The 25,854-nt window shown below is 34.1% G+C and overlaps 1 protein-coding gene across 2 annotated transcripts; it reads left to right on the forward strand.

Annotated features, from left to right (window-relative positions):
- The first annotated feature begins 81 nt into the window (after positions 1 to 81).
- Positions 82 to 24,447, forward strand: INTS13 (integrator complex subunit 13). Of its 2 annotated transcripts, none has more exons than XM_016197376.2 (17): positions 82 to 617; positions 1,587 to 1,822; positions 3,044 to 3,118; positions 5,214 to 5,416; positions 5,763 to 5,843; positions 7,204 to 7,294; positions 9,008 to 9,136; positions 10,599 to 10,683; positions 13,395 to 13,484; positions 13,630 to 13,737; positions 15,022 to 15,200; positions 16,188 to 16,358; positions 16,603 to 16,757; positions 17,049 to 17,279; positions 18,825 to 18,964; positions 22,997 to 23,132; positions 24,090 to 24,447. In XM_016197376.2, exons 2-17 carry the CDS (start codon positions 1,598 to 1,600, stop codon positions 24,127 to 24,129), a joined length of 2,139 nt encoding a protein of 712 aa, XP_016052862.2. In that variant the 5' UTR covers positions 82 to 617; positions 1,587 to 1,597; the 3' UTR covers positions 24,130 to 24,447. The 2 variants fall into 2 exon arrangements, with proteins under 2 accessions (XP_016052862.2, XP_016052864.1); XM_016197378.2 differs by having other exon boundaries at positions 13,648 to 13,737.
- Positions 24,448 to 25,854: the final 1,407 nt, after the last annotated feature.

A 25,854-nucleotide genomic window follows, 5' to 3' on the forward strand; every position in this document is an offset into this window, starting at 1 on the left:
GGTCCATTCTAAGTCCCGCCCCATCCATATCAGGTTTTTTTCGCTTGGTTTCTCGCAAAGTCTCGCGAGTTTTGCCAGGGAACCCGGCCTAAGCGAAGAGACCGAGAAGGGGAGACCGGGTGGGAGGGCCTTACGCTCAGGGCCCTTGGCTGGTTTAGCCATTGCTGTGGTTGGTACTTCGCTGATGGGGACGCTCTCAGGTTGCCCGGAACAAACTCCCCAATGGGTGACTGGGAAAACTAGCGGGTAGAAAAATCTTGAGGGTCGGAGGCATTTTTTTTTCCCCCTTGGCTCCGCCCTCTTCCTGTTCAGCGACCTGGGCGTCTGGCCCTTCGAGGGGGAAGGGCGGCTTGGCGGGGCCGTCGAAGAGTGCTCTGCGCACGCGCGAACCCCAGTGTGAGTGTTTGTGTGCACGCGCACGCGCGCGCGCTCCCGCGTTTAGGAAGCTGGGGAAGAACCGGTGTGCAAAGAGATGAGCGGGGAAAGCAGAGTCCCCTGCCTTTGGTACCAGACACTCCTGACTGTGCGCTGACCCTCCCCACCCAACCAGCAGCCTTTGCCAGAGAGGCTGCGGTCCGTAGCCTCTGTTCGTTTTCACTTCAGGACCAGGCACGAAAGTAAGCTAACCTCAATCCTGAGGTCTTCCTTATCCACTCACCTTGTACTTTCCACCCCGCACCCTCCCGCGGAGTGTGTCTAGGTTTCTCAAAGAAGAGTTTTGCATGAAGGGGAAATGCGATTGAAAGCAGAAGAAAATAGCTGGATCGTAAAAAGTCAGTTCGTTTTGAACACTTCTGTTCTGCTTACCGTGTGCGTTTTGAATATGGATTGTCTATTAAGCATAAGATTTTATTAACGAAGCAAGGGACTTTTTGTAAGAAAAAGTTTTAAAAGTTTCTCCTCCCCACCCATGTGATGGTAGCAACTAAGTTTTTCTGTCCCACCTGATAAATTACTGGGATGTTTCCAAAGCTCAGGGGGACAGTGTGAATTTGGGGTCCTTATCCTGATGCGAAGACCCGATATGCAGTTGTTAGATGCCTATTTATTATGTTTTGGTCTTTCCTATTGCTGTCACTTTTGTTTCCTGTTAATTCTCCTCCCTCCCCTTTTCAGAAGCCTTGAGACTTTTTTGGAGGGAAGCTCAAAACTGCTGACTTGGGTTAGTTTGGGGGTTTATATGTGATTGCTGTCAGCAAGAATCATCAGAAGTGTGTTTGAAAAGTATTTGTTGTTTATTATGTTTGGTATTATGTAAGGGAATCAAGTACAATTATTTGTAAAAGTATTTTTCTTTTGCCTATTTTAAGTTCATTCAAAAAGAAAAAAAAAATATGTATGGACTGTAATTTTGCCTGTGACTGATAGAGTGACAATATGGTACTGAAGCTCATCCCTCGAATCGGTAGTTACTTTCTGGTCATGACCTCGTTAAATCTTGTCCTTCATTGGATAAATTTCTTTGGATACTGATTATTCATGTTTCCTACCAAATCTTCTTGAAGAAAAAACACATTAATTAGAAATAATTTAAGATTTAAATGTTATGCATAAGACATTTGGCTAATATATTTTATCCCTTACAGGTTAAAACAAAATGAAGATTTTTTCTGAATCCCATAAAACAGTATTTGTTGTGGATCACTGCCCTTACATGGCAGAATCATGCCGACAGCATGTTGAGTTTGATATGCTGGTGAAGAACAGGACCCAGGGAATCATCCCATTAGCCCCCATATCTAAGTCATTGTGGACTTGCTCAGTAGAATCTTCCATGGAATATTGTAGAATAATGTATGATATATTTCCTTTCAAAAAGCTGGTGAGTGTGAAATACAAGCAAAATAATAATTTTGGGGATGTACTTAACTGCCTATTACATTTTTTCATATATGAATTTTCTGTAAATTTGACTTAGAACTATTTGTTTACTACTTTAAAAATGTGATATGTAGAACTCCCCTTTGGGATTAAATGTCATGTGTATTTAATTGGGACCAACAGTAATAGCTAACAGTTATAGAGCACTTGTGGGTGCCAGACCTATTCCCGAGTGCTTCATATATGTTAACTCCTCCAATTCTCAAAACAGTCCTATAAGGTAGGTACTGTAATTGCTGGGATAATATTCAAGGTACATAATAATGAAAATGGAACAGGCACTGACCATTAATTGTTGCTAGCCTATGCAGCAGGGATGTTGGCTGTAAGCAGTTTGCGAGACTGTGCTGGTATGTAGCATTTGAATATCAGCCTTTTTTATTACTGCCATGTTCGAGCTGCAGAATCTGAGGTAAGGATATATTAGAAAATATATAAAATGATAAGTGACTTCGCTTTTGGGAGAAGGGTAAGATCATTTCATACTTTTCATATTTTTTTGGTTTGCATTTTACTTTAAAATTTAGAATAAAGTACAGATCCATATTTTGGCTTTCAGTGCCCTATGTCATTTGGCTACTGCCTATTTTTTGAGCTTATCTCCGGCCCTTCTGTCTGCTCTGACTTTTACCCTTTTGAGGGTACTCACTTAGAAGCCTTTGCATTTGCTGTTCACTGTACTTGGAATTCTCTATCCCCAGCTCTTTCTATGGCTGGTTTCTTTTGGTCATTTTGGATTTCCTTCAGTTGTCACTTCTATAGAGAGCCCTTCTCTGTCCAACCAACCTAAAGTAGCTAATGACCTTTTTCTTTACATTTATCACTCTCTGAAATGATCTTGTTCATTTGTTTTTTCCCTGCGCTGCTGCTCTCTTATCTTACCACACCTACCAAACCCCTGGCTTTCCCCACATTGTGACAGAACTGTTTATTCCTCACTATATTGCCATATCTCCAATGCTAAGAATAGCACCTGACAGCACTAGGCATTCTATACTGATAAAATGGCTAGGTGGCTCAATCAACCAATCAGTGCTAGAGACTTCATATTATTTTATTTTTAACTTCTTACTATTAACTAGTAGCACACTTTACATTTTAAATATGATGTGATCAAATGGAATTGGAGTTGAATACTAATTATTTCTTTGAAATCTATTAGGTGAATTTCATTGTGAGTGACTCTGGAGCACATGTTTTAAATTCTTGGACTCAAGAAGACCAAAATTTGCAAGAGGTATGATTAGGTTTTGAGCTGTGGCCTTTTTGAAAATTATCTGCATGTGGTAATACTTTATTTAAAAATGATTAAAAATTTTTTGATCAATATAGTATATGCACATAGTTTTAAAATACCAACTAATACTAAAAGAAAAACAGCTATCTCCATTTCAGTCTTTCCACACTTCCTAGAAGCAAACTTTCAACTCTTGCTCATTTAGTATATACTTCCATATTTCTAAATAAAATTTTTTTACTCCCATTTATAAAGTTCTCAGGTTAAACTTTATCATCATTGTTGAGGAGGATTTACTTTTTATATTTCCTCTCACCCATGCCACTATGCCTGTCCCCTTCCCTTCGTATACATCTTAAATTTTATTACAAAAATATTGTCATACTTCAGGTGTTTTGGTTTTGCTTTTGTTGGCTAACTTAAATAAAGTTTGAAAGTGTCACACTATGTGGTACAGTTTCTGTTATTACTTTCCCTTTCAGATTAGGAAAAGGGTTCACAGTATTAAAAAACAGAGCCAGAATTTCACTTCATCTTTATCTGACTCTAACTGTTAAGCTTGCTTTCTGCTACATTTCCCAGCACCACAACACCCTTCCCCTAAAACAGTACTTTTTATTGAGTTTCTCTTATAGCAGGGCCTTTATATAGTCGTTTATATGCAGTATTTTCCCTTTCTATTTTGATTACTTTTTATGAATAGGTAATACATATGTAGTTCTAAGATAAAATATGCATATATACATACATAGTACATATGTATATATATACATAGGGGCGTGTGTGTGTAGTAAAAGTAAACCTTGACAAGTTTCCCACTCATCCCCTGTTCCACTTAGTAGTGTGCTAGAGCCTGCTCATACCAACTTGGAAGAGCTGACTGTGCATCACCCACCAACTTCATATTCAGTGAAACTTAAAATCAGCTATGGTGGGAATATTTAACCATAGATACTGGCAAACACTACAGGACAGGGCTTTCTCCCTCCCCCCTTTTTTGGAAAGCTGGTTTACCAGCGCATCACTGTTTAGTTTTATGGGTCTTTCCAGAGTATCTTTATGCATATACAAAGCAAAGTCCTCCTCCTTTATTCTTTTCAAGGTTGTTTTGGCTATTCTGGGTCCTTTGCAATTCATATGAATTGTAGAATCTGCTTGTCAATTTCTATAAAGAGGTCTACTGGGATTCTGACAGAGATTAATGTGTAGTTCAGCTTGGGTAATATTGCCATTTTAACAATATTAAGTCTTCCAACTTATGAACATGGGATGTTTTCCACTCATTTAGATCTTTAATTTCTTTCAACAGTATGTTGTAATTCTCAGAGTTAGATTTGCATTTCTTTTGTTAAATTTATTCCTAAGTATTTTATTCTTTTTGTTGCTTTTATAGATGGCATTGTTTTCTTAACTTCACTTTTGGATTGTTCATTGCAAGTATATGGCAGTACAGCTGATTTTTGTATATTAATCACGTATCTTGCAATCTTGGTGAAGTTGCTTATTATTTCTAATAATTTTTTAGTGGATTTCTAGGATTTTCTACATATCAGATCATGTCATCTGCAAACATAGAGGTAGTTTTACTTCTTCCTTTCCAATCAGATTCCTTTTATTTCTTTTTCTTTCCTTATTGCCCTGTGGTGAGACTGGACATCATTCTTCTGTTTCTGATCTTAGAGGGAACATGTCCAGTCTTCACCATTAGTATGATGTTATCTGTAAGTTTTTCGTAGGTACCACTTATCTACTTAAGGAAGTTTCCTTCTATTTCTAGTTTGTTGAAAAGGTCTTAGATTTTGTTATATGCTTTTTCTTGGATTTTTGGAGATCATGTGATTTTAAAAAGTTTCTGTTGATATGATATTCACATTAATTTTCAAATTTTAAATCAACTTTGCATTCTTGGGATAGTCCCCTTGGTCGTGATGTCTAATCTTTTTATATGTTTCTCAATCTGGTTTGCTAGTAATTTGTTGAGGATATTTGTGTCCATATTTATAATATATACTGGTATATAGTTTACCTTTCTTGTGATGTCTTTGTCTGACTTGTGCATGCTCTTGTCAACATAATTGTTTTCTTGTTTATTTAGCTAATGGCAGCATTAGCTGCTGTTGGGCCCCCTAATCCACGGGCAGATCCAGAATGCTGCAGTATTCTACATGGTCTCGTTGCAGCAGTGGAAACCCTTTGTAAAATTACAGAGTACCAACACGAGGCCCGTACTCTACTAATGGAGAATGCAGAACGTGTTGGAAATAGAGGGCGAATAATTTGCATTACTAATGCAAAAAGGTGAGACATTAATCACAATAATTCTTTCACAGAGGGAATTTTAATGTCCTGTTGCAAGCTTTTATTTTAAAAGGCAGGGGCAACATGATAGCATTTAAGCATATCACAAATGACCTTTCTAATATTGAAGCTTTGTTTATCCAATTCTAAATAAAGACTCATCTCAGTGAAAACTTTAGATTGTCATTATGTAGGTTAATTTGAGTTTTCACTAGTTTTTAATTGGTTATTTGGTGTTGCGAATGAGCATGCTAAAGACAGTCCTTACTGAAGTAATATTAAATGCCTGTAACTGAACCTTACTGTTTATTCCTTTAAGTTTGTTACATCTTTTTTATGCCACTAGTGATAGTCATGTGCGAATGCTTGAGGACTGTGTTCAGGAAACGATTCATGAGCATAACAAGCTTGCTGCAAATTCAGATCAGTGAGTATAATCCATAAATGAAATAAATATTCCATTTTATAGTCCTATATATTTCATTGTAATTCTTTCAGTAATTTTAATAGTAACTGGTAGAATTCTCTTCTGACTCTACAAATTAGTCAAAAGATGTGTTTGATCAGAAACTTTTTTGCCCATTTTCCCTTTCACTTTAAAATTTTACTTTTTCCAAAAGTAGATCACCATAAGAAAGGTAATCAGAACTGTAACATAATGTATAAATTTAGAATGCTTACTTGTTTTGATGGCTTGCTCTCATACTCTTTTAAATTTGTAAATGAGTAAATTTTTGGTGGCATTATTCGCTACGGACCAATCAAAACATAGCAAATTGCATTATATGAATTTTTTTAAAAGAAAAAAAGCTATAAAAGAGGATGTTTTGGCCTGTCTGGGCATGGCTCAGTGGTTGAGCATTGACCTAGGATCCAGGAGATCACTGTTCGATTCCTAGTCAGGGCCCATGCCTGGTTGTGGGCTCGATGCCCAGTCAGGGATGTGCAGGAGGCAGCCGGTCATTGACAACTCTCTCATCATTGATGTTTCTATCTCTCTCCCTCTCCTTTCTCTCTGAAATCAATAAAAATATATTGAGGGGAGAGGAAAAAAAAGATGTTTTGGACAGGTGTAATGTGGAGTCTAAATTAGATTCAGCTATTAGTAATCTCCTTACGTGGACTACTGGTATTGTTAATAAGGAGGATTATTCTCACTAGGAGAAGCATGCTGAGGTATTTAGGAATGAAGTATCATTTCCTTTGCAATTTACTCTCTAATGGCTTATTAAAAAAAACCAGTGTATGTCTATTTAGGTATATATAGAGAACAAATATAGCTATCACTTAGTGAATCTAGTTTAAGGATATATCAGTATTCATTGAATAGTACTTTTCTTTCAACCTTTTTGTAGGTTTGGAAATTTTAAGATAAAAAGTTGGGGTAAACATTTTAGTATTACAAGCTCTGTATTCTTGGAATAACCAGTTATAGATCATGGTTAGTATTGCCTGATTTTGTGCTTAAAAAAATTAGTAAAAAGGAAACATACACAATATATTCATTTTCTCTGTGACAGTTATCTATTGAAGATTACACAAATTTTTATTTTATTCTTCAAACACAAAAATTATTTTTGCAATTGAATTTAATATAAATTATTCATTTAATGTTTATACAAGTACAATAATTACACAGTTTTTCTAAATATTTAGCTTTTGTGTTAACAATAGCATCTCGTTATAGGAATACAGTGTTTTGGTGTATTAAACTTTTCATAGTTTACTTGCCTAGAATCTTCACATAGTATATATTCTTACATTCTAAGTGTAAATTTCTTTTTAAGTCTCATGCAGATTCAGAAGTGTGAGCTGGTCTTGATCCATACCTACCCAGTTGGTGAAGACAGCCTTGTGTCTGATCGTCCTAAAAAAGAGGTAAGTGCAGAAGTAATGGAAAGAAAGATCATTGTTAGTTTATTAATAATAAATGCTGACAAGGGTTAGCATTATAATGATCACATTGCCAACATTTTCTGCCAAGAAAATACAAGGTGGGGCAGAGTAGGTTTACAGTCGTGAGTACACAAAACAGACTTTATTCTTGTATTATTATTGATTATTGTATTATTTTCCATACCAACTGCTGTAAACCTACTTTTGCCCCACCTTGTATTTACAGTTTTCAAAGCAACCTGCATAGCAAAACACTCAGGTTGGTTCTTTATGTTATCATTGTACATTTTAAAGTGTTTTCTGTTTTGCCCTGTCCAGGTGGCTCAGTTGATTGGAGTGTTGTCCTGTGCACCAAAAGGTTGCAGGTTCGATTCCCAGTCAGGACACATACCTAGGTTTCTGGTTTAATCCCCAGTCGGGGTACATACAGGAGGCAACCTGTATAGCAAAACAGGTTGATATTTCTCTCTCTCCCCCCCCTCTAAAATTAATAAAAACATATCCTCGGGTGAGGATTAAAAAAAAAGTGTTTTCTGTTTTGCTTGCCTGTTGATGTTTAATTAAGTGTGTTGTAAAACCATACATAGTTTGTAATAGTTTGTATTATTCCTAAAATTTCAATGATTGCAATGGGTTTCAGTTGCTTTAATGATGCTTTATTCAGTAAAAATCTTTTTTTTTCTTTATTAGAAAAGCAATATACTCTTGACATGTTCCAATAATATAGATATTAATTTTGCCTGTTCAGATGGGGGAAAACTAATTTCCAGCCTTGGTTTTACTTTTTAAATAAATTTGAACATTTTTAAAGGAAAAGATAAGTCTGTTGATTGTTAAAAGGATTTGTATCACATAATATTCTCTGTCAGTGGTCTATCGTCAGTATAAATATATGTATTTATATAATTATATTAAATGTGTATGTTCTTACATTCAGGTTTTTCATTTAGCCTTATTTAATATGAATGTGAAGTATTACCTAGTCTATGAATATTTTGTAGTTAAATGTTACTTTTAGGTCATTAGCTTTATTGTGTTTTTAGGTGGTTTCCAGTATATACCTCTTTTTATTAACTTTTTTCTGCCTCTTGATAGTGTGGCAATATGTTGGCCTTACTTTGTGATAGCTAAAAAACTTATTTACAGTAAATATTGTTACCCTGGAATGAGTAAAGTTTTGTCTTACCTTGTTATATGAAACTTTTGGCCGCCCTATCACATTTATTGGTGATAAAATATGATGTTTGTAGTGATTTCCACATTCCTTATAAGTAGTTCTATCTTCAGACGTTGGTCCTCTCGACAAAATGAATTATTTTTTCCACAGTATTTCTGTGGTCCACTTCAAATCCATTTTGCATATAGATGAAATAGAAGTAAAATTATAAATGAAAATATGTATTTGAATCAACAACTCTTTTGCCTGCTCACTGCTGTATCCTCCAATAGCTCACATAGTTTCTGATATATAATGTAGTAGGTTCTGCTTGGTACCTATTTGTTGAATGAAAGAATGAATGTGTGAACATTTATTGCTAAAATAATGATCTTGGTTAATTTCTGGACCTTTTTACTTTTCCAAATTCTATAAAGTAAAAACACTCAATTTTTATGGGTTGAAGTAAACTATTTAGCGTCAGTTACAATGTATTAATATTTTGTGGATTTGTTCTTCCCCCCCATACTTTTCTGTAGTTGTCCCCTGTTTTAACCAGCGAAGTTCATAGTGTTCGTGCAGGAAGGCATCTTGCTACCAAATTAAATATTTTAGTACAGCAACATTTTGACCTGGCTTCCACTACTATTACAAATATTCCAATGAAGGTAGGCAGTTCTTTTTCCTGCTATTTTGAAAGCTCTGTTTTGCTTTTTAAACATTTGTTTGAAATGTATTATTTATTTTAATTGAACCTTAATTTTTTTCTCCCCATATCCATGTTTTCTGTTTTGCTAGCCCACATTCAGTGTCTTTGACCAGGTCAGTAAATACTGAAAAGCAACAGGAAAGGATCACAGAACAAAATGCTGTATTTTTCTCTCTAATAAGAACACCCTATATCAGCTTTTTTGTTTTTAATTATGTTCTCATTATTTTTGTCAAAATATCTCTATCTTTAATGATTACTTTTTCTGTGATTCTTTTTCTGACAATTGTGTTATTAGATTTTACTTATATTGTACATTCTAGTGGGTCTTTTATTTTCTATATTCTCATTTTTGCCCACCAAGTATAAAAGTGTTTGTAACTAATAAGTTTGACTAGGTAAAAATAGCTCATAGTTTTAAATAAGTGTATTACCCTACCTGAAAACCAAAGATGTAAGTCTTATGATTTTATTAATGGATATTCTTAGGCATCTGTTGCCACCTGTTCCTTTTCATCATATTATTAAGTTTCTAGAACTAGCATAATGCTTGACCCATGGTAAGCTTTAAATGAATTTTTACTAAGTGGAGTTGATTTTAACTTTATTGATTACATTTACAAATAAAGTAACCACCATATCTAAAAAATGCAAATAGACTTTCTTTCTTGTAAGTCCCAATTTCATTGTTTTGCCACCATATGATGAACACTAAATTGTGTGAGAAATATTTTTCATTATTAACTTCCTCCTTATACCATTGGCTGACTCTTTAATAGAGATTGTAGCTTTCTCCCATAGAATGGTTTGGATACAGAGCAATTAACAAGTAAAATAGCATAATAGGTGTACTTTATTATATATAATTTCATGACTTATAAGAAAAATACCCTGAGGGTAACAGATACCTTGCTCTTAGAATTTGGTTATATTTGTGTGCTATTGGTGTGATTCTTTCTTCAATTTCTGTTTTTTTTCTTGTAAATAGATAATATTGAAGTTCTTATTTACTATTTAGTAAAAACAAGTTACTAAATTTTTTTATTAGTATTTGCTATTTTATATAGTTGATGTTTGCTAATTTACTGTAGATATTTAAAGATGCTATTTTCTCCTTTAAACAATGGTTTCACTTTCAATTTATATAAACTATTTCAATTACATTATGATATAATAAAAGAAAAATAATTAGATACTGTATTACTATATAACCAGTAGTTTTTTAATAGACTTCATATTTCAGTGGAAAACTATTGCATCTTTAAATAGATTAATTACTGAACAAACTATACCATTATTATAGCTAATTTTTGTTGGATGTATTTTATCTCATTTTAAGCAAAAAACAAAATTAATAGTTAACAAATAATAACTTCATTGTTTGGGAAACAAAACCAAGTTATTTTAAATTTTGCTTTAAGGAAGAACAACATGCCAACACATCTGCCAATTATGATGTGGAGCTACTTCATCACAAAGATGCACATGTAGATTTCCTGAAAAGTGGTAAGAGATGTGGAAAGTCTTAATTTGTGAGATCTAACATGAAAGTATTTGAATAGCTTTGAGATGTCCTTTAGTACACAAACCCAATTGACTTTAGTTCATCCCTTTCAAAACATATCTGACAATGTCACCTATTAGTGGCCATGGACCTAGTGTTCTTTCTGTAGAATTTACTTTGGGAAAGACTAAGCTATTGTGAAAGAGAGCCATTCAAGTCATGCCATAGTTTTTCTTTTCTGGGCAAACCACCTTGGGACAGGGGAAAGCACAGGAACCGACTAGAAAGAAGGATGGACTTTCATTTCATAAGCATGGATACAGATCAGTTGTTCTGAAATTTAGTGTTATTTTTTTCCTCTGAAAAGTACTTGAACCAGTAGGTCTTTTCTCCGTAACTGTGATTTCTGCAGCTATATCAGCATGGTTTAGGGGAGAAGATTCTGGAGTTAGGAGGTAACAGTTTTAGCTAAAGTTTTGCCACCAGATATCAAGTCCCATGTGTTTCAAGATTTAAGTTTATGTACTTACAAATTAAAGATGCAAAATTAAATGAACTATAATAGTTCAGCCATTTCCAAAATGCTCTGGTAGCAGTAGGAACAGAGTTCTGTGGGATTGCAAGGGGTTGCACGTGATTATACCTCTGAGTTGGGCAAGCTTTACAGAGGAGGTGACATCAGAGCTGGATTTTGATGAGTAGGCCTATACTTTAGCCCAAATATCTTCTCTAAGCTTCAGATCTATGTAGACATCCCTAGCTTACAATGGTTTGACTTATGATTTTTTTGAGTTTTCAACTTTATGATGGTGTGAAAGTGATACTCATTCAGTAAAAAACAAACGTTGAATTTTGACCTTCTCCCAGTCTGGAGCTGTGCGGTACAACACACTCGTGATGCTGGGCAGCGGCAACGCGTTGCGGCTCCCAGTCGGCCTGTGATCACGAGGATAAACAACCCATACTCTATAATGTACTGTGTTGCCAGTGTTTTTTGGATATTGTGTTCTGAGCACATTTAAGGTAGGCTAGACTAAACTGTGATGTTGGGTAGGTTAGGTGTATTAAATGCATTTTCAACTTAAACAATAGGTTTATCAGGATGTAACCCTATCATAAGTTGAGGAGCATCTGTATAGTCTACTGCCTAATTGCAGTAAGTCCTTATTAATGTCAGTAGGCTCTGAAATTTTAAACGAAACAACATATAATGAAACCAGTTTTACCTTAGGCTAATTGATATAAATAAGACTTAAGTTCGTGTGGCATCTTATCAACATTAAAACGAAATGATGTTGAATGAACCAGCGTTATTCAAGGGACTGCTGTACATCTATTATATGTCTCTTAGGCACCTAACACTCAACATATCCAAAACAGCTTATGAGCTTTGCCCTCTGAACTGGTTTTCTAATGTTCCCTCTTTCAGTGAATACCATGTTGTCTATCCAATTATATAAGGCAGAAACCTCAGCATCATTTTTATGACATCTCTCCTATCATTCTTCATATCTAATGTATCATCACATTTTTTTTCTTTTTTATATTTTTTGGCTTAAGCAACAGAAATTTTATTTTCTGTTCTGGAGGCTAGAAATCCAAGATCAAGGTGACTATCGTTGATTTCTTTGGTTTGTAGATGAGTATTTTTGTCTTCACGTGGTTCTCTGTATTAGCATATCATCACATTTTCTTGATTTTTATCTACCAAGTATCTCTTACACATTTACATCTGCATTTCCACTACTATTACCATCTCCCTATTAATAACCCAGCCTAGTATCCCATAGTTATTTTCTTACCTAGTATCCCATAGTAGCCTCCTTAATGGTATGTCTATCTACACTTGACCTGCTAACTAGAATCACAGTGTTAATCATGGCATATTGCCCTTATCTTAAAACCCTCTGATGCTTTTCTGTTGCCCTTAAGATAAAGACAAAACTGTTTAAATATCTTACAAAGCCCTGAAACTCTTCATGTTCTCACTTACCACAGTATCTTGGCATCTGTTGTTTTCTTTGCCCAATACTCTGTCTTTCATTTCTTTGGTTCATTTCTGTTCATCCTATTAGAACTCAAACTGGTTTTCACTTCTCAAAGAAACCTTCCCTGCTGTCTCAGCACAGGTCAAATCTCTTTGCAAAGACCCTCATAGCACTGAATGTATCTCCTTCAGAGCTTTGTCAACATTATAGTTTTGCATTTATTCCTTATTATTTTATTAATATCTGTTTACTGTAGACTGCATTCAGGCAAAAGCTGCTTACTGTTATATGTTATATATTTACTTTCTAGATCCCTCATTTTATGTTTCTTCTCAGAAATTCATTAGGATTCAATATAATTAGTTGTGCATTTTAGTTTCCTGAAGCTTTCTTTAAGTACTTAGCCATGTTATTTTATTATTTAATGGTGTCTGAGGGGAGCAATTGTAGATTCTTGAAATTTAAAAAAATTTTGCTATTGACTTTCAGTCCAGTGACTGAGATGATTAAATTAATGAGAAATTTGGAGGAAAATTAAATACTTATTTTTATCATTGCTAATATCCAAATTCTATTTGGTATTTTTCTAGGAGACTTCATAAAAAAGATGAGGTTCTCCCAGAGATATTTTATAAAATTTAAACTCTTTTAGAAATCTTGGGTAAACAATTTGAAGTTTGTGGTCTTAAATGTAACGTTACTGTTTCTCTGACTTATTTTTAAAGGTGATACCCATTTAGGTGGTAGCAGTAGAGAAGGCTCATTTAAAGAAACAATAACATTAAAATGGTGCACACCAAGGACAAATAACATTGGTAGGTATTGTAAAAGCTTCTTAAAGTGTTATAAAGGGCACATTAATTTGCTTCATTTTGAATTTTTGTTTTTCATTATTTTATGGCTTCAAGTAAAGTTTTTTTCTCTTTTGTGGAAATATTTCTTTATATTCTTTCAAATCAGTGTTTTCTTCTATTTCAGAATTACACTATTGCACTGGCGCTTATCGAATTTCACCTGTAGATGTAAATAGTAGACCTTCCTCCTGCCTTACTAATTTTCTTCTAAATGGTAACTTTCATCATTTAATTGTTTTGACTGAGATTATTACAAGTGAAATCGTGAACTTTGGAAAAGCCATTTTTTCAACATAGTTTAACTGTTTTATTTCCCAAAACTGTTTTAAAGTTATATAATGGTAAATACCCTTCACTAGTTTTACTAATGTTTAAAAATTAGATGACTTTATGTCTTTTAGGCTATTGTATCTAAGTTTTATTTAATACATTTTTTATTATTTTTAATTTAAAAATTTGAACATTAGAGTCTACATGGGTTTTTGTTTTGTTTTGTTTTTTAAGATAGTATAAGATAGGCCATTTATCTTGGCCTGTTGAATTTTAAATTACAAAGTATATATGGACTTATTTCTCTTTGAACACTATATTATACCTTTGTCATAAACATATTTTTAATATTATACTATATTATTCTTACACACATGACCTTAAATCTGTGGTTTCCTGTGTGAAAATATTTAGTTAGTTTTATTTTTTAAATTTTTATTTACTGATTTTAGAGTGAGAGGAATGGGGAGAGAGCGTGAGAAAGAGAAACATCAATTTGTTGTTCCACTTACTTACGCATTCACTGGTTGATTCTTGTATGTGCCTGACCAGGGATTGAACCTGCAACCTTGGTGTATCAGGACAATGCTCTAACCAACTGAGCTACCTGGCCAGGGCCTGAAAGAATTTTTTAGAAAACCAAATTCTAATAGTTTCTCTGGTAATTCTTCTGATCAACTAGGTTTTTGAACCACTGATAAGATGAGTTATCCAGCCTTTATCATAAGATTAATTTCATAGTTACATTAAGCACAATTTGATTATCAGACTGTAAAGTCCAGATTAAATAACATTTGGTCATGTGAAATAGGAAGTAGTTAAATGATAATAGTGCTGATAAGTAGGTATTGTGGAAGTGGATTGAGGCTTTTCTTCCCCAAATGTTTTATAGCTTTGATAACTTGAGAGTTATCCAACTGTTGTCTCATTTTTCTTCCTGATTTCCAAGAGAAAAATTTTATATGAACTTGTAATTGAATGAAGACTATAACCAAACATTATACTAAAGACCACTATATTTATTTTGGAAAACCACCTGTATAACTATGTAAGCTTGGAGTGACAAAGAGAAAGCTAAGGCTAGAATTCAGACTTTCTGGACTTGAAACAGAGATATACTAAATTAGCAATGCTGGTTAAAATATGAGGGTTAATAAAATGAAAAATCTAGACATAAACCTTAGAGGGAAAAAATAAGAGCCCATTTGAATTTCATTACTTTTGACAGGTCGTTCTGTTTTATTGGAACAACCACGAAAATCAGGTTCCAAAGTTATCAGTCATATGCTTAGTAGCCATGGAGGAGAGATATTTTTGCACGTCCTTAGCAGTTCTCGATCCATTCTAGAAGATCCACCTTCAATTAGTGAAGGGTGTGGAGGAAGAGTTACAGACTACCGGATTACAGTAAGACTCTAATATCTATAAATTTTATTATTTGAGTCTGTCATCATTCAGCAAGTAGTTATTAGTACCTATTATATGCTAAGATCTGTGACAGAAAGGGGTTTGGGTAGTTGATTATTTTAATTAGGTGAATTTCCTTCAGTACTTGCTCAAAAGAGCTATTTATCACTATGTAGTCTTTCCTGTGTATTCATTGTATACTTAGAAGTATCTGAATAGCATTGACATACTGGAATTATAGAAATTGATTTGAACTAATATTTTAGGTGGAACTTTATTTCTAGTCATTTAAATGGCAAGCACAAACATTTCAGTAGTTAGATTGCTGCTACTTTGAAGTAACACTAAATCTTTGTGTTTTTTAAAGGTGCATACAAGAAAATTTGTGTCTGTTTTTAGTAGAAATTATATTCTTCTGATTTTAATTTTTCACTCCTCCTCCCTTAATTTGTACTTCATATTTCATCACTGTCTTCTTTTTGAGGTGGTTGTGAAATTAAATGTGATTGATGTATATAAGTGTACTTTGTAAACCAAAGTGTTATATACTGTAAGTAATTGTTTTTGATTGGGCTTTTCTGTATTATTTTTACATTTTTTTAATAAGGAGAAAACTAATATTTATGTAGAAAATTTAGAGATGTAGATATCTTTTTTAAAAAGAAAAAGAAAGACTATAAATCATCTATAATTCCATCATTCAGAGGTAACCACTGTTGACATTTTAATGTTATGTCAAGGTAGCTTTCTAGTAAGCAAATTGGTATTCTAATGTAATTCACTAATTGTTTTTTCTGTATGTGATATAAAAGAGTTAAATTATAGAAGTGAAGAAAAATCAGTGGGTGGGAGAGGGGGAGCTGTTAGAGAAAATGCTTTGTTATATATCACAGGACAGAAGACATCAGGGAAACAGACTGTTGCATGTAATCCATACTGAAACATTAGAAAATAGTTTCTAATTTTATCTTATTTGGTTATCATTAGGATTTTGGTGAATTTATGAGGGAAAACAGATTAACTCCTTTTCTAGACCCCAGATATAAAATCGATGGAAGTCTTGAGATCCCTTTGGAACGAGCAAAAGATCAGTTAGAAAAACACACCCGTTACTGGCCTATGATTATTTCACAAACCACCATTTTTAACATGCAAGCGGTAAGTGTTAATTTCAACTTTTCTTCTAGATTAGTTATAAATTCTTTTTAGATACCATTTCTCAAGCAAAGAATGAAATATATGAGTTTGCTACAGTTAAATAATTAGTAACAGAGAATTGAAGTGAAGGTTATACATTGTCTCACCACAGTGATGTTTAAAATCAATTCAAGTTCTGCCTAGATGCTTTGATATTTGTTTTTCAAGACAGATTTTCTTTTTCTTTTTTAAAAAAATGTAACAGGTAGTTCCATTAGCCAGTGTTATTGTGAAAGAATCTTTGACAGAAGAAGATGTGTTAAACTGTCAAAAAACAATATACAACTTAGTTGATATGGAAAGAAAAAATGATCCTCTACCTATCTCCACAGTTGGTACAAGAGGAAAAGGCCCTAAAAGGTAGTTTTTTCTCTTGGTATATCACATTGACTTGATACATACTGTTTTTTAAGCTAATTTATTCCATGTGTAAATTATATGTTCACAGGTGTGTATATATACATACATTTGATTGAGATGAAATGATATAGAATAGCAGAACTGGATACATTGTAACTTAAAATTGTACTATTAACTATAGGAAAAGAAGTGTGTGTTTAATTATTTCCTTTTACTTTACCAGTAGCACATGACATTTTAATGTTATTTAAAGAGTATTTCTAAGATTGTTATTTTAAATCTTTGCTTCAGAGATGAGCAATACCGTATCATGTGGAATGAATTAGAAACCCTTGTGAGAGCCCATATCAATAACTCGGAGAAACATCAAAGGGTGCTGGAATGTCTGATGGCCTGTAGGAGCAAACCCCCCGAAGAAGAAGAACGGAAGAAACGAGGAAGAAAGAGGGAGGACAAGGAGGACAAGTCAGAGAAAGCAGTGAGGGATTATGAACAGGAGAAGTCTTGGCAAGATTCAGAGAGGTGACTTGTCGATATGAATGTAGCGCCGTGGTGCTTTTTGGCATACCCCATTCTGCATATAGGACATTCAAACTTTATTTAATAGAAGTTCATTTAATGTGTATTTATTCAAGTTATAACTGAGATTATCATTCTTAAAATCTAAAAGATCTTAGGCGTAAAGAGGTATGATTTTTTTTTTTTACTGTTAGGGGCAAAGATAGTGTTTAATTTTTATCCTAGTTAACTTCTGGAAATTATAACTCAGGACATTTGGTGTCAGTATTTCCTTTATGTGTTATGAATATCAAAGACATAGTTTTATTTCTTTGTTCAGTAAATATTATTGAATACCTGTAATGTGCCAGGCATTTAGCATAAGATCCCTGCCTTGGAAGAACATACAGTGTTGTGGTAGAGATAGGCAAGTGAGTCAGTGATTACAGCATAATGTGGAAGATGCTGCTACAAAATAGGCACAGATGCCCTTGGGAGTACAGCAGAAAAGCATAGTCCTAACTCTGAAAACCTTCCACAATAGTTCATCTTTTTCCTTAGTTTGCGATTTATAAATGAAAGAATCATACTGTATTAGCATATTAGCTGACTTCATCTTCTGCCTTCTTGACAGAAATCAGGCAAAGAACCAGGTAAATATTATAATGACAGTGTAGTAAGTCCCTTAAAAATAAATCAGAACTTATTATGAACAGTTTCAAACATCTATTTTACTGTAGAATCCACCCTTACCCATCATCTACTTTGAACAATTATCAATTCATAGCACATTTCGCTTCACATATATTCACATCCACTTTCCTCACCACCACCATCCAACTTCTGCATGGAATATTTTGAAGCTGATTCTAGAAATCATATTTCATCCAAAAATAAGTAGAATATAGAACATTTTTTTTCTCTTTGACTTTAGAAGTTCACTTCTTCCTTAGGGCCACCAAACTTCTGAAACAGAATTGGCTCACTTTAAGAAGTGGGGAGTGGGGGGAAAAGAAGAATTAGAGTGGGGGAAAGTTCTCATTCAGAGCCCACTGTTATTCAGGTACACGTCTGTATATTTTGAAAGTGTTTTTGTTCCCTTGGGAAATTCAAAATAAGCTTGGAGTTAAGTTTTTAACTTGTGGAATATAAATACATATCCACAGCACATAAACTAGGGAACAAATGATAGTAAATTACTTTATCTTTTTTTGTTATTTGAAATAGTATTTTGTCCATATCCTTAAAAATTAAAATTGTGACATTTCTTCCAGAGATCGCATCTTTTTAATATTAGCTTAAAATTTTCTCAGTTTTTTCATATTTTACAGCTAACTACATTACTGAATTATTACATTATTATGATGAAAAGGGGAAACTTGTGTTCTATTCATTAAGTTCTCTTACCTGATTTTAGATTGACATTTAGCTTCTAATTCGTTTCTAGGTTTACTTTGTGAGAGCAGCTGTCTTTTATTAAGACTGATCTGCAAAGTCTAGTTTAATTATTGAACCATTTAGATTTCTAAAAATTTAAACTTTAAATTTTATTACTTGTCCCCCTAAAAGATTAAAAGGCATCTTAGAACGTGGGAAAGAAGAGTTGGCTGAAGCTGAAATTATCAAAGATTCGCCTGATTCCCCAGAACCTCCAAACAAAAAGCCCCTTGTTGAGATGGATGAAACTCCACCAGTAGAAAAATCAAAAGGTATGGTAGAACTGTGGTAACTATTGTTGTAAAAAGCTTTTCAACTTAGTTCTGTTTTGTACAGTGTTATTTAATATTGTTGTGTATATCAGGAAAAGCTGCTAGCTGTTCTTGTTGTTGTTTAGGAGATTCTTTGTTTATAGCCTTGGAAAATATAGGCAGTAAATATATTTGTCGGTATTAAAGAAAAAGCAGTGTCATGCCTTCATTAATGAAGCCTTTGGAAAATAAGTACTTGTACTAAAAAGTCTATGTTTTAAGAAATTTTAATTATGTAGACTTGAATCTGTTTATGTTCCTGACACTATATTAACTGCTAGGTTATTGAAGACAAATGCATTTCCCTAAACCCTTACTGGATTTAGGGAAAGATCTAATATCACCCATATATTAATAAATTAAAATGTGTGAATGAGTATCAGTAAAGGTATTTTAAGTAATATTTTTTTATTATAAAGTCTTTTGGCTCTTATTTATAAGCTGAAATGATTAATTTCCTCTTGAAGGAATTGTAAGCATCAAAGATATAACTTGGGTTTGGGAGCTTCTGAAATCATTGCAGACCTTAGTTATCTTGAAGGAAACTGGATCTAGTTCTTTTGGGATAAATGGGATAGTATGACAAAGGACTGTCTGATTTCTTGCCATTATGCCCCTCCTAAGGTGATAAGACCTCAGGGCTGGCCACATTACAATTACTGGCAGCTTATCTTAGGGAAGAGGTAGGCTTGCTTATTTTTTATATACTTCTGCTGTAGCATACATAGTGCTCTACAGGCCAATATTCTCCAGAAATCAGAGCTAAGGATGATCTTATCATATTTGCCTCTCAGTCATTTGCCAGGAGGTTCAGAAAATAAATGTGTTGATAAATTATCCTACTTCTCACATGCCAAAATATGTCACTATTGATTAGGGTGAGAAATTTAGGTTTAAACAATGCTTCAATGTTGCTTGGAAAATAGAACTCAAAATTATTTATAGTGGCAAAAAGTTGTAAGCAACCAAAACACATATTAATAAGAAAATGACTAAATGATGGTGTGCCCATAGGGTAGAATTTATATAGCCCAAGGATAATTACTGCCACAAATGCCCACTCTTTTCTCTTGCTAATGTACAGGGTGGGGCAAAAGTAGGTTTACAGTTTGAGTACACGAAAGAATTTATTCTTGTATTGTTATTTATTAATTATTGTATTATTTTCCATACGGACAACTGTAAACCTATTTTTGCCCCACCCTGTATATTATTTAGACTTCAGGTTAAGCAAGTCCTTTTTCAGGAGAGATTTCCCTGACCTCCTTTCACAGATGTCTGGTGTTTCTCTGTGCTTCTGTTTCATCCCAGGGTTACTGGCGTGATAGCACTTTGTACTGCATTGACATTGCTTATTGATATCTTTTCTCTACTATGACTTTGAAATGAAAGGCAGGGGCTTTTAAAAATTTACTGCTCTATTACTACAACCCAATCATATATAAGTGGGGTGGGGGTTTTTTTGTTTTTTTTAATGCAGGGAATAAAACCATATATACCATGATCTCCATTTTGTTCTGTTTTTTAAAAAAAAGTTATCAGGCCTGGCCAGGTCGCTCAGTTGGTTAGAACATTATCCCCATACACCAAGGTTGCAGACTCCATCTCCATTTAGGGCACATACAAGCAGCAGCCAATGAATGCATGAATGAGTGGAACAACAAATCGATTCTGTCTCTCTCTCCTTCTCTCTTCCCCTCCCTCCCTCCTCCTCTCCCTCCCTTCCTCCTCTCTCTCTCAAAAAAATCAATCAATAAATTTTTTTAATTAAAAAAAAGTTTTTATACACATATATACTAGTTTATCACTTATAATTAAATAAGTCCCTGATGTCTTTCACCCTGAAAACATTGTATAGAGGGCCCCATATGAGAAGCAACTTGATTACGAATCACTGACCTAAAATCTTTCTATTCAAGGCTGGTACTTGAAACTTTTTTTCTTGCATTCTCTTTTACAACCTAAGTTGCGTGTCTCTTCTTATTGGCAACTTACATGGGCCTTTTATTAAACCTCAGTTTCATCTGCTTTGGAAAATGACCTCCTAGGACTCTCCAAATTGAATAGTGTGCCTACTGTATGCTCTTCATGTAAAGTTGGGCTATTCAAAACATGAACTCTGGATAGATTTGGAGAAAATCTATAAAGCTTTCTCTATATGATGCAGTAACAGAAAAACTAAAATGTAATCTTATTGATATAGATTGACATTGAAAAAAGACTAAAATGTTTATAGTTGTTAGGGCAGTGGTATTATGGATAATTGTATTTCCTCCTTTATGTTTCATTTTCTAAGTTTTATCTAATGAACTGCTTTTTGCTCTTCTAATAGGTATGTAGTAGTATTTCATTGTGGTTTTATTTTATATTTCTCTCCTGACTAATGATGGTAAGCCTCTTTTCATTTGCTTATTTACCATCTGTATGTCTTCTTTGATGAAGGATTCATTCAGATATTTTGATTATTTTTAATTGGGCTGTTTTTTTTATTGTTGAATTTTGAGAATTTTTAGAATTTATTCTGGATACAAAGCCTTTGTTGGATATATGATTTACAGATATTTTTTCCTACTCTATGGCTTTGCCTCCTAACAATAACCTTTACAGAACACTAGTTTCTAATTTTTTTTTAATTAATTTTTTTGTATATCTTTATTGATTTCAGAGAAAGGAAGGGAGAGGGAGAGAGAGATAGAAACATCAATGATGAGAGAGTCATTGATCGGCTACCTCCTGCACATCCCCAACTGGGGATCAAGCCCACAACCTGGGCATGTGCCCTGACCAGGAATTGAACCTCGACCTCCTGGATCCTAGGTTGATGCTCAACTGCTGAGCCACTCCTGGCTGGGCGTTTCTAATTTTGATGAAGTCTAAGATATCATTTTTTTATGATTATGCTTTTTGTGTTATATGTAAGAAATCTGTGCATTACCCATCACAAAGGTTTTTTTAATGTATTAGGAGTTCTATAATTTTAGATTTTACAGTTAGGCTATGATCCATTTTGAGTTTTATTTTAAATAAGTTGCAAAGTATGGGTCAGTGTTCATATTTTTGCACTAACATCCTAATTGCTCCAGCAGCATTTGTTGAAAAGACTATCTCCTCTTCATTGAATTGCCTTTGTACCTTTATCTCTAAGTCAATTGATTTTATATGTGGGTATCTCTTTCTGGGTTTTCTTTTATGTTCCATTGGTCTATGTGCCTGTCCTTTGCCACTACAATACTATTCCTTATCACTACAAGTAGTCTTAAAATCAGATAGTGAGTTGTCTTTTTTCTACTTTTCAAAGTAGTTTTGGCTATTCTAGCCCTTTTGCCTTTTCATGTTGTGCAGAAAAGAGTTATCATAGCATGCCTGCCACTATTAACATTAGAAGAGCCTGCTTGCAAATTTGGCCTTTAGCTGGCATCTGGGGACTTGGCTTTTATTTTTATCTTTTTGCAGAGGGACGGGGGCAGGACTTGGCTTTTAAAACATTCCCTAAGTGATGAAGTTATTTTGTCTTTCATCTCAACTGAACCACCTGCTTTCCTTCTGGGACTCTGGAATTTTAGTAGTTGTAGTTGGGCAGAGAAGGCCTTTGGGACCAGCAGCCAATAAAAACCTTCAACTCTAAGTCTCCAATGGGCTTTCCTGGCAGAAATATTATACATACGTGGCTGCATTTTTGCTGCTGTTGGGAGAAGTCACTCTGTGTGGACCCTCACTGGAGGAAGAGAGCGTAGAAAGCGAGCAAATAGATTCCTCTAGTCTTGCCTTACTGATCTGGCTGTACATCCTTACTGTGTTGCCATAATGACTCTTTGCTGTGACTTTAACTTTGTATATAGTCATTTGGGTTCTTCCAGCAAATCACCAAAGTAGTAGGTGGCTTGAGGACCCCCAATTAGGGGAAGCTGATATCGCTTTAGTTATATAAAACAATAGAATTAAAGGTGCATTTTTAAAATTTGTATATTTCTCTTCTTTCAACTATAACACCAGGGCCAGTGTCCTTGTTAACCTTGTGGAGTAATAGAATCAATACTGCCAACTCTAGAAAACATCAGGAGTTTGCGGGACGTTTGAACTCTGTTAATAATAGAGCTGAGTTATATCAACATCTTAAAGAAGAAAATGGGTTTGTATTATTTATTGTAGAAATTAGTTTTGCTAATTGCCTTATAATAAGTTAAAATATAATGAACACTGCTTATGTTCAGCAATTTTTATTACTAATGTGAATTGATACGTATTACCTATAAAGAAAAAAAAGCTACTTTCTTTGATTCTTAGTACTTGTAAAGGACATGATTATAGTGATTGTAACTCTGAAAGTATTTACTTCTGAGAGCAGTTGTTTTCATTGCTCAGTAAACATTATAGTGGGAAAAATCATAGAGAAAACTTAGTATGTAGCACTGACTCTATAAAATAATGGAGGAAAACTATTTTCTGATCAAGTAATACAATATTAGGAATATTTACTTCAGTTGAATAAATCTCAGGTTTGATTACTTTAATCTCTCTTTTTAGAAGACCTATCAATGTGTTGGTAAAAGAACTTCTTTAGTGAAAAAGAAAATAAATCTTTGACTGAATGTCAGAAGTTTTTCTTCTTAGTTTTGCTTGTGGAAGTATAGTGAAAAAAGTGGCCTTTGAAAGGAAACCTTGGGAAAGACAATCTCTCTGGGCCTCAATTTTCATTATTCTACAAGATGAGGAAGTTAGGCTTAAGTAGAGCAGATGGGGAGCGTCTGGCCCGAAATCGTTTGGTCTGGCTCTGCCAGGGCAGCTGAAGGCGGGACTCAAAATTCAATAAATCTAGGAACTTTTTTCATAGCTAATTTTTAAGTTGATAATTTGGTATAGCCCGCAAATGATATTATAAATATCTAAATGGCTCTTGGCAGGAGAAGGGCGCCCTCCCCTTGCAGTAGAGGAAGCCTAACCTTAGTTCTTTCCTAAAGTGCTGATATTCTTCTGCTTGATGAGTATATTAGAGTTTAATTTCATATGAAAATTACGTAAGGAGGAAAAATATCTGGATAGTTAATGCTTTGTTTTACCTACTCATTTTTTTCCTCCTGTTTTTCAGAATGGAGACAACAGAAAATGGAAAAGCCAGCCGGCAGTGAAGGGTGACGAGGAACTAAATTTACTATATTGCATAAATATTTTGGGCAGAATTTGATATAAGTACTTTTACAGCAAGATTGTATAGTTATGTTGCCTGCAATGGTTTTTACATTTTTAAAATATTTCAACTAACTTTATCTTTTTTGTATTAATTGTAAGATTGGCACATATGTCAAAAAGTATACATCTGAGATTTGTCTTCCCAAATCACACAAATTTATTTTATGGTAAAGGGTTTTCCCTCTGGAAATGTTTTTTAAAGAATTCTTAGGCTTCTCTTTGCCAAATAAAACTATTAAAATATTTGAAATGCAAAATACTGGAGTATTCCTTTAGAAAAATATATTTAATGAATGACAACTTTTAAAAATTAAAAAAAAACACATCAGAATATAGGAGACCTTTACAATATTTAATACAAAATTGTGGTGGTTAGTCTGTAGCATATATAGTGTTTTTCCAAAAAAAAAAAAAAAAAAAGAATGTTGTTTTTGTTTATTTTGTCTTTTATTTTAAATTATTTTTGCTTATGTATTGCCTATTTAAAAGCAAAATTTTCAGGTAGTTGCTGTAAATTTATATTTACCTGTATTGGATAATATTACTTTTTTTTTCTGCTAAAAATTTACCTTCCATTGACTTTCATATTGAAAGAGAAGCATAAAGGAGATTACAGACGTAGAAGAGAGGAAAGTCGCTAGGTTACTTACTTTCCTCCTCGAATAAATCTTGGCTTCCGCATCATTTAGAAGTGATGCGGCTGTGTGCTGTATGTCTGGTGACTCTTCTTGTGCTTCTTCATCTGGGAGCTCATAACATATTGCAAAGACACATGTTATTTAAATGTTGAATGCTAATCCTAGGCTTGTCATTTTTCCTTGAGTGTTTAGTAGAGGACGGAAAAAGCTCTTTGTTTATAATAGAGATTCAATATTTTCTGTTTAAAAAAACCTGGTGTTTATTTTTTAAAATTTTTATTGAATTTCTGGGGTGACATTGGTTAAAAACATAATATAGGTTTCAAGTGTACAATTCTATAATATATCACCTGTATCTTGTGTGTTCACCATCCAAAGTCAGGTCTCCTTCTGTCCCCATTTACCCCCCCTTTCGCCCTCTCCTCCTTCCCTCCATCCCCCTTTCCCTCTTGTAATCACCATCCTGTTGTCTGTGCCCATGGGCTTTGTTTTTGTTTTCGTTTTTTGGGGGTTTTTTGCTTCATCCCTTCACCTTTTTCACCTAACCCTCCAACCCCCTCCCTCTGATAGCTGTTGGTCAGTTCTCTGTTTCTGAATCTGTTTCTATTTCTGTTCTGTTAGTGTATTTTGTTCATTAGATTCCACATAATAAGTGAAACAATATGGTATTTGTCTTTCTATGACTAGCTTATTTCACTTAGCGTAATACTGTCCAGGTCCATCCATGCTGTCACAAACGGTAAAATTTCCTTTATTACAGCCGAGCATTATTCCATTGTGTAAATGTACCAGGCTTTTTTATCTACTCATCTACTGATGGGCACTTGGGCTGCTTCTGAATCTTGGCTGTTGTAAATAAAACCACAGTGAACATAGGGGTGCATATGTTCTTTTGAATTAGTGTTTTGGATTTCTTCGGATATATTCCCAGAAGTGGAATTGTTGGGTTGTAAGGCAGTTTCATTTTAATTTTTTGAGGAAACTCTGTAATGTTTCCACAGTGGCTGTACCAATTTACATTCCCAC

The sequence above is a fragment of the Miniopterus natalensis genome, chromosome 2 (assembly GCF_054644295.1).
Source record: "Miniopterus natalensis isolate mMinNat1 chromosome 2, mMinNat1.hap1, whole genome shotgun sequence".
Lineage (NCBI taxonomy): Eukaryota > Metazoa > Chordata > Mammalia > Chiroptera > Miniopteridae > Miniopterus > Miniopterus natalensis.

Excerpts from the sequence above, each read along its gene's own strand:
- INTS13 (XM_016197376.2), top strand. The coding sequence starts at position 1,598 with ATGAAGATTTTTTCTGAATCCCATAAAACAGTATTTGTTGTGGATCAC. Across the intron at positions 5,844-7,203 it reads CTTGCTGCAAATTCAGATCA|TCTCATGCAGATTCAGAAGT; the intron begins GTGAGTATAATC and ends TTTCTTTTTAAG. Across the intron at positions 17,280-18,824 it reads TCTTGGCAAGATTCAGAGAG|ATTAAAAGGCATCTTAGAAC; the intron begins GTGACTTGTCGA and ends TCCCCCTAAAAG.